Source organism: Podarcis vaucheri (assembly GCF_965113315.1).
Source record: "Podarcis vaucheri genome assembly, chromosome: 2".
In the NCBI taxonomy this organism is placed as follows: Eukaryota; Metazoa; Chordata; class Lepidosauria; order Squamata; family Lacertidae; genus Podarcis; species Podarcis vaucheri.
This window is the reverse complement of record NC_138760.1, coordinates 84,833,715-84,847,172: the sequence shown is the minus strand read 5'-3', so window position 1 is coordinate 84,847,172 and position 13,458 is coordinate 84,833,715. Positions and strand designations below refer to the sequence as shown.

The 13,458-nt window shown below is 41.4% G+C and overlaps 1 protein-coding gene across 5 annotated transcripts in view; it reads left to right on the top strand.

The window, feature by feature from the left end:
• WNT7A (Wnt family member 7A) overlaps positions 1-13,458 on the top strand; it is a 52,757-nt gene that overhangs the window by 30,472 nt on the left and 8,827 nt on the right. For all 5 annotated transcript variants that reach the window (XM_082213159.1, XM_082213160.1, XM_082213158.1 and 2 more), the window contains exon 3: positions 5,844-6,115. In XM_082213159.1, coding sequence (XP_082069285.1) covers positions 5,844-6,115 — 272 coding nt within the window. The remainder of the gene's footprint in view (positions 1-5,843; positions 6,116-13,458) is intronic.

Here is a 13,458-nt window from a genome sequence, read left to right as displayed (position 1 = left end):
TAATCAAAATAAAAACAACAACGAAGCCTTCTAAAGTCTTTATCCCAACTGGTATTTGTTTTGGATCTGTGTTGATTTTAAGTACGTGTTATTTTAAATGAATTTTAATGTATAATTGTTTGTTTGTTTTTATTGGTTCTGTATGCAATTGTTTTGATATATGGAACTGTTTCATAGGTGCCATTACATTGCAAATTTCTTCAAGGTGCCTCATTCATTAATGGATTCATTAATAATAATAGTAATAGTAACTATAACTACCATAGGTGCCAGTTCCTGGGGGCCGAGGCTCTTTGGGTCCCCTCCATTTATTTTGAGGGTGCTGCCCTCCCCATTGTTGAGGCCGAATGCAGCGTTGGGCACAGAGCGATGTCATGTCAGGCCCCCTCAATGTTCTTCTGAAGATGGCACCCCTGGAAGAGACCTTTAAGTATGGCAATAAGTAGATAATCTGAGATCTTAACAAGGGCAGTGTTGATGGCAAGAAGATGGTAGAAAAGAAGAGTGGAGTTGGAATCATGAGTTGGGAGGGAGCACAGTCGAGAGGGCATGTGGAAGGGCTAGATGAGGATAGCAGGAGAGTCATCTCACCAAGAGATACTGGGCAGAAGAAGGAAAGGCGTGACCATTCAAACCTATGCATGTGTACTTGGAAGCAAGTCCCAGACTCCACTGTTAATGAAGCTACCTACAAGAGTAGATGCTTCAGAGGATAATATCCATGCTGTTGAAACTATAGAGACGAATTAAATGAACATGATTGGCTTCTAGTACTACCATTTGTGCTTACATTGAATACTTAGTGCAGTCAAATGCCACACCTTCCGAAATTAAAAATAAAACCCTATGTTGCCTCATGTGATTCCAAAACGACAGTTTTTAATATTTGTTGTTATTTGTTTTTGATTGTTTTTACTGTGTGATTTGATAGGTGGCATGTATATAGGGTTGCATCCTATGAACTCATAATCAGACTGGTGTAAGTTCACTGATTTCAATAGATCTACTCTGTGTATGACATGGTAGGATTCCAACCCTTAGTGTGTAGGATTCTACCATTCTTTTCAAAGGACAGAATCTATCTGTCCCTAATCGGAGTCAAGCATACATTCTACTTTGTCAGTTTGCTCTGAAGGTATCAGCTGATGCTTCTAATGGAGCTTCCATCATTTAATTTTCATCTGATTATTTTCATCTAAGAGTTTACATGCATTAAGGACATTCTACTATAGTTAGATAACAAATCTTGTAGATATACATACAGAATAAATGCTGCTATACTTTTGCTATAGTATACTTTTGCTTCAGAAATAAAGTCATGTCATGATTGCAGGAAGCCACAATTACGCATTTGCTACTATTGCTTGTGCTGTTTTCAGCTGCGATTCAGAAGTCAAATGATTCTTGCATTAGTCTTCAGTTTCATCCCCTCAATAGTGCTTCATGATCACAAGCATTAGAACTGGCTTATCCCAATTTTGCTAGAGAGCTTAAGATGTTTGGCCTACTTATTCCTGAAGTACTATTACTTCCACTTCAATGTTTTCTAATGATGTCGGAGAGTCAAATAGGAGTACAATATTCCGCTGGGTGGGACATAATTAGCTGAGAAGCTGTGTCTTGCCAAATGCAAGGTGGTTCTTTGGTTTGGAATTCAGAAGTAATATAAAACATAACTGAGTGAGAAGAAGATTTTATTCCTAAACAGCAAGGAATATATATATACATACGGGACATGCACTTCTATCTGCCACTTGGAAGCCCTTAAAGAAGTGATGAAGTGACTCTCCCAGGTAGCTTTAGATTGCACGGCTCTGGTATGTATATATTGTTTGCTGTTTAGGAATAAAATCTTCTTCTCACTCACTTGTGTTTTACAGTGGTACTTCGAGTTACAAATGCCTCAGGTTACAAACGCTTCAGGTTACAAACTCCGCTAACCTGGAAGAGTTATCTCGAGTTGAGAAATTTGCCCCAGGATGAGAATGGAAATCATGTGCCGGAGGCGCAGAGGCAGCAAGATGCCCCATTAGTGAAAGCATGCCTCTAGTTAAGAACAGTTCCAGGTTAAGAACGGACCTCCAGAACGAATTAAATTCGTAACTAGAGATACCACTGTATATTGCTTCTGAATTCCAAACAAAAGAACCACCTTGCATTTGGCAAGACAAGCTGCTCGCATCTTTTGTGGTGGGATGTGGGAAGGACGGGATATAATAAACAGGATTTACCATCAAACACATTTTAATGTTTGTCCAATGCTACGAATAAGTTAAGGTCACAGCCCATGTAAGTGGTAAAACCTTGAGCTTCTAAATTGTAATCTGCAAAGTCTGCAATACATCCTGCTAAAATGAAATATGCTGGTACAAATTCATACATTCGGAGCTGTTTAAATTATAAATTATTCTCATGACAAAGGAGCCCCTTGGAAAGTTTACTGTTACTAAAGTACTATAGAACTCTTATGTTTACATGCAGTTATATAAATGATAAAAAAACTAAAACTAAACATTAAAAAAGGATAGTATACAATTCTATTAATACATATCCTGCAGCTAAGTGGCCATGATGGTACCTATTAACTGAATTTGTTGATGTCATCCTTGAATCCATTATGCTGCTAGCTATTTGTGGCATATGATAAGGAAGTAGATGTTTTCAGTAGAAGAACCGCTAATAGACAAGCATTAATATATAGATCACTTGTGGTGAGTGATTCTGCTGAGAATAAAGTGCCTGAGTCTTTCTTTTTGGTTTGGTGCTTCTTTTAAACAGAAACATCAGAAATATGCTTGTTCTACAAATCACAATGTACAAGTACCAGAGATTTGGGATTGTATCTTGAAGTAGCTATGAAGATTTACTTATCTAAGGTCAGAGTTTGAAAAGAATTTCAAGTACCAACCATAGCACATTTGTGCCAAAACATTTTAGGTCCTTAAAGTTTGCAATAACTTAGAATGGGGAAGATAGCCTGCTCAGCCAGAAAGGCCATGCATCAGAAATGGCAAGAGAGCTGGACTTAGGGCTGCCATACGTTTGGATTTTCCTGGACATTACTGGGATTTCAAAGGTGGATTTGACGCCTGGGGGGAATTTTTGAAATGTGGCGCTTTGTCCTGGATCTTAGGCAAGTCAATTGAAAATTCGTGGGGGTTTTTTTTTGGCATTTTGGGAGGTTTTCTAAAAAAAAAAAAAAAGACTCAACAATTTTGGGGCCTTCCTATAAAAAGCTCAACAACTTCTGGGGTGTCCTGGTTTTAACTTTTTGAAATATGGCAACCCTGGCTGGACTAAACTGTATATCTTGGCTGCATATAAATATCCAATGTTAGTCATATTCAGAGGAGAGCCACTGAAATCAAATGGCTTAACTATTGCTTTCACTGGAGCTACTCTGAGAATGTCTTAGTTGGATATCAATCCACACTTTGAATCCATTTTGTGTATTAGCCAGGTTTCATGTTAATACTGATAAACATCTCCCCATAATATTCTTATTCAGAAGTTACTGTCTTAGAAGTTGAAAAAAAAAAGTTATTTATCTAGTGACATCAAATCTGCATCACCTTACAGCGTGCATCACCCTGACATGAGAGGCTTCAAAGCTAGCACAGAACTCCCTGGGGCTGATGGGAGCTGTGGTCTAAAACAGCTGGAAGGCACTATTATGGTGGAGGCCAGACATAGTTCTAAATGGAAATTGAAAGCACTATATTTTAGAAGCATCCTCTTCCATTTAAAACATCAAAGTGCCCCATAATCTTAGCAAGGTCCTTGAGGGAGATGAGTTGGAAGCCATGATCCAAACTGTGAAACGTTTGTCAGTATCTTATAGTACCTGAAGCAGGAATTCAGAGACATTTGATTTACTCCAGTACATGTTTATGTATCACACAATTTGGTGGAATCCCTGCCTTTGACTCACAAGGGCTATTTAGGATGATTTCTTATCAGATTTTGTCCGAATATAGAACTCATACTTTCACTAAATTCACAATACATACTTTCACTAAAATTCACAATTGTTTTGATTGTGTGCGCATGCTTGAGCTGGGTAACTCACCCACATGGGCTGTGAGGGCCAGGCTAAGTCCAGCCTATCAGGTGGAAGCTTATGCTGTTGGTCCTGCTCCAGCCGCAGTTTACCAAGTTATAGCCGCTGACCTATCCTGGATACTGCCCAGATACTAGCATTTTTGAAACCCAAAGTTGGCTGTCCTTAACTTTTCACCCAAAATGACTTCAGGGACCCTTGGCTGAAGAATATACCGTATTTTTCGCCCTATAGGATGCACTTTTTCCCCTCCAAAAATGAAGGGGAAATGTGTGTGCGTCCTATGGTGCGAATGCAGGCTTTCGCTGAAGCCTGGAGAGTGAGAGGGGTCGGTGCGCACCGACCTCTCTCACTCTCCAGGCTTCAGGAGAGCCCCACCGCCAGCCCCACAAGCTCAGGGGACAGCGGGGAGGCGCAGCACGCCTTTCCCGCTGTCCCTCGACTTGGTTAGAAGGCTGGCAGGGGGGAGAAGCCTGCTCCTCCCCGTCGCCAGCCCCGCAAACTCGGGGGCCAGCGGGAGGCGCAGCGTGCCTTTCCTGCTGTCCCCCGACTTGGTTAGAAGGCTGGCGGAGGGCTTCCCCCTCCTCCAGCCCTGCAAGCTGCACGCAGCTTTGGCATCGCTCTGGGTCCTGTTCTGGGGGCTGGGGGAGGGGGAAGCTCGGGCTTCCCCCGCCCCAGCCCCAGCCCCACGCCTGGGGAAAAAATTTTCCCCCTTTATTCCCCCCCCAAAAAAATCTAGGTGCGTCCTATGGGCCGGTGCGTCCTATAGGGCGAAAAATACTGTACTCTCCTAGTCTATATTTTGGTATAGCAGCCCATGGCTCCAATCTGGTCCTAGAACGTCTCCAAGGTTAAAACAAAGAAAATAATAGCACCCACAACCCCAAATATACTGTACACCAAACTTTACTGTTGTGAACTCACTCAAGAAATCTTTGGGACTGGTAGTTTTGTGAGATCCCCAAGTTCAAACAAATACAATTCCCAGACTAGTTTGGCTGTGAAAACTAGATTTTCGTTTTTGTGTGCAAACACACATTTTTAACTTAACACACTTCTGTGATGTTAGTGATCGCTGCCAAAGCCTTCGTAATCACGATGACAGGATGAAGCACAGAACAGAGGCCATTTAATAACTCCGCTTCATTATTTAAAATTCAGCTTGGATTATTTTCACGGAAAGTTTATCCTAGACCTGCCTAGTTCACACCTGTGTGGCGGAGAAGTCTGCGCCCTTCACAACTAGCACCTGGCAAATAGCATGCAAGTGGTGATCCACACTGTGGATTTCTGTGGGATGAACTTCATCACCATGACCAATGTTAAGTCAACACCATCAAGGTTTCCTGAATACACATAGCACAGCACTTGCGTTGGCCATGTGTTGGCCTGATCCGAAGCTGTGTGCTTGGGTTTTTGAAAGCCATGGTGAAATCAAGGTTGCACTCTGATACAGCAGTCTTACCTGCATCATTAAGCACTGATTGATTCGCTTTTGGGTTTGGTAACTTTACCTTTATGGACATGGCAAAATGCACTGCCTTCACTACAGCATGTGTATTGATTCTGTTGGGAGTGCCTGAACATCAACAAAAGACCAGGACTTTGAAATGTCAAGAAATGCTTATGCCTTGCATATTTATAGCATGTCTAATAATAACCTTGAAGCATTTCCACTGCAGGACTTGCACAGTTTCTTCCACCCTCTTCCACCCCCACCCCACCCCCTACCCTGTTCTTCCAAATGTTCTATCCTTTACTGAGAAATGTCTCCTAATTTCAGGTAGTAGAGAAGCAGCATTCACCTACGCCATCATTGCTGCTGGGGTAGCGCATGCAATCACTGCTGCCTGCACCCAGGGGAACCTGAGTGACTGCGGCTGCGACAAGGAAAAACAGGGACAGTACCACAAAGACGAAGGATGGAAATGGGGAGGCTGCTCTGCAGACATCCGATACGGAATAGGATTCGCCAAAGTGTTTGTGGACGCAAGGGAGATTAAGCAGAATGCAAGGACGCTCATGAATTTGCACAACAACGAGGCGGGGCGAAAGGTAGGCACCTTTGCTCACCTCTGAATATGGCCACCTCGGGTCTACAGCAACATTTGTGTGCATATGCTTTGAAGCCAGTGTCACTTGCTGGTCCACAAGGTATGCAAACTTGCACTTCACAAGACCAGCAGCCAGTCAAAGGTTTTCTGCATCTCGATCCTTTACAGTCATAAAATAGGAAGAAAGAACAAAATGGAGCAAAAGTTTCTAGACTGCATATGGTCACCTCATTATTTATTTGAGGGATTTGGGGTATACTAAGGTCCACCCTTGCTTTTTATAGAAAGCAAGTAGATATACAAATAAACAGAGGGAAATGATGAACGCCGTAATCTAGATTGCCTGGCAAATCCCACCATGTGGCAGCTTCTTTGGCTAGCCTTTACAATACAGGTGTGGTAAGAACTCAATTCTTACTCTGCTTTGTTAACATTTGAATCTAGCACATCACATCAAACCAATTAATTGCATGCTTACTTCCTGTCCTAATACTGCTTTCTTTCCTGGGGGTGAGTGAGAGGCAAATCTGTTGCAGGAATCCTTCTTGGTTTACCTTTCTAGAAGGAGTGAGTCCCATATTTTTGTAATGCTATTTGCTTGCAGAAATACCTACCTCTGCATCATTAGAAAAAAGACAGGCAACTTTGGTATGATGGGACTGAAAGGGGTTTCCTTTTTGCAGAAGTGCAGTAATCCAGGATGCCTCTCCTGAATGACCATGTAGTCAAGATGGCATACCCTCCAACATATCTCCAATGAAAATAGGGATGTCCTATTCCACAATAACAACATTTTTTTATATATCCCACCCATCTGATGGGGTTGCCCTGGCCACTCTGGGTGGCTTCCCACATATATATATACACATGATAAAACATTAAACATTAAAAAACTTCCATATAAAGGACTACATTCAGATGTCTTCTAAAGGTTGTATAGTTATTTATCTCCTTGGTTTGGGGGCTGCATAACTCCATACCTCTGACATGTCTCTGATGAAATTAGGGATGTCCTAAGGAAAACTGGGACATTCCAGGATCAAATCAGAAACCAGGGTGGCTTCTGTAAATTCAGGACTGTCCCTGGAAAATAGGGACACTTGGAGGATCTGACATGGTGCCCTTCATATGCTGTTGGACAATGTCTATCATCTCCCATGCTGGCTGGGACTGATGGGAATTGGAGTCCAACAACACCGGAGGGCACCAAATTAGTTATCCCTTAAAAAACCCCCACCACAGTCAGCATATGTTGCGTGAGCTATATTACAGCTGACAAGGAGTTGGATTTGCTGTTTACAAAATGTTTGGTTTCAGAATTTTTTTTTTTACTAATGATGGATATTGCTGCTTAACCAATTCTGTGCATAATAGCTCTGATAAATTTCAGAGAGCTAAAATACTATTCAGGAAAGCCTTACCCTCATTTGACTCTTTTGTCACTGACAGTATTTACTTTGTGCTTTTTTTCCTGGCCTCATCTGGAAGGGATTCAAAACTGAATGGATGAGGCTGCAGTGCAAATAGCTTTCAATCACTAATGCTGCTAATGTGTTAAAATAAAGGGTTGGGACCCTCAGTTTGCAATTCTGCAGCTACGTAGTTCAGCTACTCCTGAGTAGGCATGTATAGGATTCAACTCCCAACAGCAAAATGTGGAACGGAAGCACATGGGAAAGCTCATGAATCAAGAAGTGCTAAGATGTTTGTTTTATCAATGGCTGCTGTTGTAAATGGTCACTGTGTTTATTTTGCACACATTTCAGTTTTAATGTCTTTGCTACAGGAATCCCCCCCCCCATTTCATTTCCATCTGACCTCACATTTCTGTCTCTCTACACCCATGTGTATGTTAGAGATGCTGTGAGTGGAGTGGTTAATGTGCATAACAACTGGTCATTGTGCACATACACCACATCTCATGGATCACGTGCACGTAACACACACATTTCCTGCTCAATATAACTGCTTAGTCTACAATAGGCCTTGGGTAATGTGCATATGTCAACAGGTTTTTGTACATTCTCCAGGCAAGATCCATCATCAGCAACAGGCCTTAGGGAATGTGCATCTGTTAACTGCATTTTACAGATTCACTGGGAAACATGCACATTCTCAGGTTAGTATATGTACTTGCCCAGAAACCTCTTGTTTGTTTCTGTCTCTAGTTCAGAAGTGGGCAACCCATTGCTCCCAGGGCAAAGTCCAATCTTATGTAAATTGTGATGTCCCTCTGGCAAGTCAGTTGAGTGGCAGGAAAAAGAGGATGTGGCTGCAGCTTCCATTCTTCCAGTCCCACCTCACTCTTGCAGCACCCTGTTTTGGGTTTTTCTGCAGGCTATCACAGGGATCCCACCAGTGGTACTTCCACCCAGCTACATGTTCAGCTGGTGGAACAGGGTCTGTGCTAGCAGAGCAACACTAGTGTCCCTTTGCCCACCTTCATCCAATCCACACACAGAGATACATCCAGCACAAAGGGGGCTTGAATTATAGACTTATTTTTGTGGCCCAAACACCTTGGTCTGACCTTTGTATTCAGAGCTGATATCTCTGAAAGCTGGTTCCAAAGGCAAAATATGAATGCACTTTAAGCGTTTTCATTTACCATATTTGTGGTTCTCCTGGTTTAAAGTAGTTTTAATAACTGCTCCTGAACATTGGATCAGGAACCTGGTTTTGAACTCTTTGAAGTGTGAAGATTCATCATAGTCTGTCTGTGTTGTTCGTTAATCTGAAGGTTTGTTGCACCAATTAAACATAATTAAATCTAGCAATTAAACCATACTACTATATGGCACCTGGGTAATTCCCCCTGCCACCCCAATTGGCAAGAAAACAATGCCTTAAAAATAGTGTGCAGATTTCCTTGTGTGGTTGGCACAAATTACTTAATAAAGTAAACACTGGGGATGAAGGAGATGTGCATAGTATTTCAAGCTTTGTGCATTAATGATTGTGTTCCACCTGGTTTCTGAAATATGGAAGCAAAAATATCACGGTACTCAGAATAACTTTGAATGTGATGCTGCTGGCAGTGACAGGAAGTGTTTTCCCCATCTCTGTTTCATCTGAACTATCATCTTCTTCTTTGGTGATCACTCGTACACAAGTAAGATTGTCTTCCATGAACACAGTTTTAACAGTGAGTCCTTAAGTGACTGTGGAGGCCAATTCTAGATCCATACATCCTTCTGAACTATAGCTTTAGCATCTTCCACACACTCTCACCCAATGGCTGTCCCTGCATGTATGTCTCAGGATAGGATCATGCAACAATTATGTTTTGGGTGACAGGATGATGCATTTCCAGGTACTTGAGTTCTTCAGTATCCTACTTCCACAAATGATGTCATATTCAAATCTGCAGATGCATCTAAAATATAGTTGCAAATTGAATTTAAAAGGCTTTATATATGGTGCATACTTCAGTTTCTCTGTGAGAATGTTGATGTGCCTCCTTTGTGCTCTAGGTTTTATTCTGTGATTCGTGGAGTTTAACATATGTTTGCTGAAGAATATTTATGTAGACAAGTAGAATTTCATTTCCCAGAAATGAATGAGAAGGCTCCACATGCACTCGACCTTGGCGCTACCCAGGGCATTCAGAGTCAAAGATAAGTGGAACAAGTGATTCTTTATAAACATGTGTGTGCAAAGTATCATGGTGTCCTCTTCCCCTAATCTTGCACACCAGAGTTGATCATAAAGACTGTACACATAATCCTCACTCACAGATTCAGTGAACATGTGACGAGGGAGCAGTTACTGTATCAGCTGGCTGTGCTCCATATGCTTTTGTACCAACTGAGCACATGTCCCAGTGCACACATTTGCTAATAGGGTCAAAAAAAGTCACATGCATACAGCATATATAGGGGAACTTTTCATTCTATTGATAAATGTGCAGTCACTAGTGGACATAGTTAACAAGTGCATTGGCAATGCACCAGTGAAGACAATTTCACTTCCTGTCATGCATTTGCTAATCTATTGTGGTAGTGGCACTGGAGTTGTGTAAACAGACCTATTGTTGTTTCTGTTAGCTAGTGCAAGTTTTAGTGTAGCATTGTGAATCTGCAGATTAGCTGATGGGACTATTCATATAGATTCCAATTCTGTTTTGGAAATGGGTCATTTCAGAGATCCTTCAATGAACTAGCTCTTCAAACAAGAAATGGGGTGGGGGTGGGGGTGGGGGTGGGGGGGAGCTTCAGCTCAGGGTGTCACGTTTGAATATGATGTATGCCCAACCCATTCGCATGGAAAAGTGTTCAAATCACAGAATCCATTCCAAAGGCATCCTGGAGATGTGAAACATCATGGCAGAACTGGCTCTTAGGTACTCCGTATGCACCCAACAATCTGATCACGAAAGCTTTCATTTTATTGAAGGTATTATCTGAAGGGATAGGGTGTGTGGTGACTTTGGACACCTGCCATTTCCCCAGAAGGCAAAGAAACTGTTTTGATGTGGAGATATTCTCCTGCATGCCTTGGGTAGAACTGCTGAACTGTTTGGAGTTGTTGGCAATCTATTGGCGTTGTAGTCCAACACTGGACCGGATGGCATTACTGAAGGTCTACAGAGAAGTGGAGAAACTGATAGAAGTGTTGAATGATGCTATTTCATGTGGTATAAATATATCCTCACATAATTTAAGCATTTGCTAGGGGACACCTAATACATGCAGTTGATCTCATATTTGCAAATATAATAAAAATACTCAGTATAACCTTTATTATAACCCACCAAAAGACCAGAATCCTAGAACATCTACCAAATTCATTATTATTAGACAAAACAATCTTATGTAGGCTGACAGGATAAAGTCCACAGCAGAGGACTGGACTTGCACAGACTACAGCAGATGGTGAGGGGGACGCTTTTGTTTTTATTATTATTTCCTTCTTTTCCCTTGCTGGTTCTGAAGATGTAGGGAGCTTTGGAATCAGTGGAACTCCAAGGCTGGATCAGTAAATGTGGGACTTTCTGGCTCCACACTGGGCAGACCTTCATCCTTGGACCTTTCCATCCAACTGTGGGCCTCCATTTCTGGCCATGGAAATGGAGATCTGCAGTATCCAACATTGTCCTAGCTGCCCTTCCCAAAAGCTTAGGATTGCTCCCTTACAACATATTTGACTTAGGACACATATGGAATTGTGTTCTACATCAACACTGATATTTGGGAGTACTTCATTAGAGTGACTCTAATATCATAAGATGCCTTTAATGCACTTTTAATATAATTTCATAGATGCTGAGGAATGATTAGCACGCTTTAGCACAAAGCCTCGTTGGAATGTAATGGGAAGCTAGGATTTACAGTACATTAAAGAGAAAGTAGCTAGTTAATTGAGTGAGGGCAGGTGGAGCATGTGAACACAAAGCCCATCATTACCATAACATCAAAACGTTATTATAATCAAACTCCAAGATAGGAGAATGACTGTTGACTACATCCAGCAGCCATTCTTGGAGCAGACAAACTGAAATCAATAGACTTAAGTCATGTATGTCTGTTGATTTTGGTGGATCTTCTCTGAGAAAGTTGGATATCACCTCATTATTCTCTGCTGCTCTTTGCTACACTTTGTATTTTTAAAAATGTAATCATGTTTTTAATTAGTTGCCATTTTTCTGATTTTTAAAAAATCTCTTTTATAATTTTATATAGTTTTATTATTATTTTTTGCTGATGTTGTAACATGAATTCATTATTTTCTGTATTTTTTTTAAAATTGTCAGCCTCTTTGGGTTGGGGTTTTTTATGGGAACATTTAAATGGCAGCGGAGTAGAATGATGATGAAGAGGTGATGAAGAGGTTCTCTGCCACAAGGTGCTTGTTTGAAAGTCATGCCGTGGTTGAGAAATGTTCATGCATTAGCTTTAGCAAATTCAACTTCCTTTTTACTGAGGCCATGTGAGTGTAGCGGGGAAAGCCTATCATTTATTAGAGAAAAACAGAAATGCATTTTCAGACGGTGTTACGGTAGAATGAGATAGGGTGTAAGAAAGAGCCAATACCTTTCAAGGAACAACATTTTGGTTCTGAGTGGAAAGCAAATTATTGAATTGTGCTCCCGCTCTCTCTTTCGTGACATTGAAATTCACTGAATGGCATTTTGCATCAGCATTACATCATATTAAATATAACACTGTGTTATGAGTCATTGTTATAAATCATGACACAGGCTGCATTAGAAGGCTCCTGCAACCAAGGGCACATCAAGGTGGCTTTTTATTTGATGTGTCTCTTCAAGAGAGGGACATAGGTGTGCTGACTTAGTAATCCTATCATGTCCTGCACAGAGAGCACTTTGCTTTTCCTTCAGCACTCCAGTAGAAATTTGTGGTATAAAAGAGTTCGGAGCAAATACAACAAAGAATAAAGTCTTACATAGCTGTTCGTGATGAGATCATAAGTTACAAAATGAGCGCGCCGAAATAGGATCTGATTTGAAAGGAGATGAAAAAGGCAAGGTCAATGGAAGAATCTTGATTCCTAAACAGTTGTGTGAGAGTGGCTGAACATGGAAGCAGCCTCATAGTGTATTAGACCATTGATCCACAAAGCTCCTTATTACCTGTTCAACTGACAGAGATGCTCACCAGGGTTTCAAATAGAGGTCTTTTCCAGCCATCCCTAGAGATGCCATAAATTGAACCTAGGACCTTTTGCATGCAAGGCATGAACCCTGCCACTGAGCTACAGGCCTTCCTCTATTCTCTTTGGATATTTTTGCTCGTGAAAATTTGAATTTCGGTATATCACTCCCAGACTCCTCCTCTTCCATTTCCTTTTCCAATTTATATTCCACCCTTCTTTTCACTAGGTCCATGCTAAATAATATCTGCCCATTGCCTCCACCCTTGAATTAGAACTTGAACATGTTTTGTCATGGAATTATAGAAGGGGCCATGAGGGTCATCAATTTCAACCCCCTGCAATGCAGGAAACTTTTGCCCAACGTTGGGCTCAAGCCCATGATCCTGAGATTAAGAGTCTCATGCTCCACTGACCGAGTCATGTTACATTTCTCTGCTCTATAAACCTGTGGGTCAAGATGAGGACTCCTGTGCAATTCAGCTTCACAAGTCTTAGTAGTAGTAGTAGCAGCAGCAGCAGCAGCAGCAGCAGCAGCAGCAGAACAAATCAAGATAAAAAGGACAAGGTAAACCTCATGCTTTTTTCTGGTGGTACTCAAGGATATGTAAGTACTGGCAACCTTTTTTCTAGAAGAAAAGCACAGGTTAAAAGTGTGGCACTTACTGTAACAACTTCATGGTGAGTACCAGCACTGATTTTATAGGGAAAAAAGCACTAGCTAAACCTAAA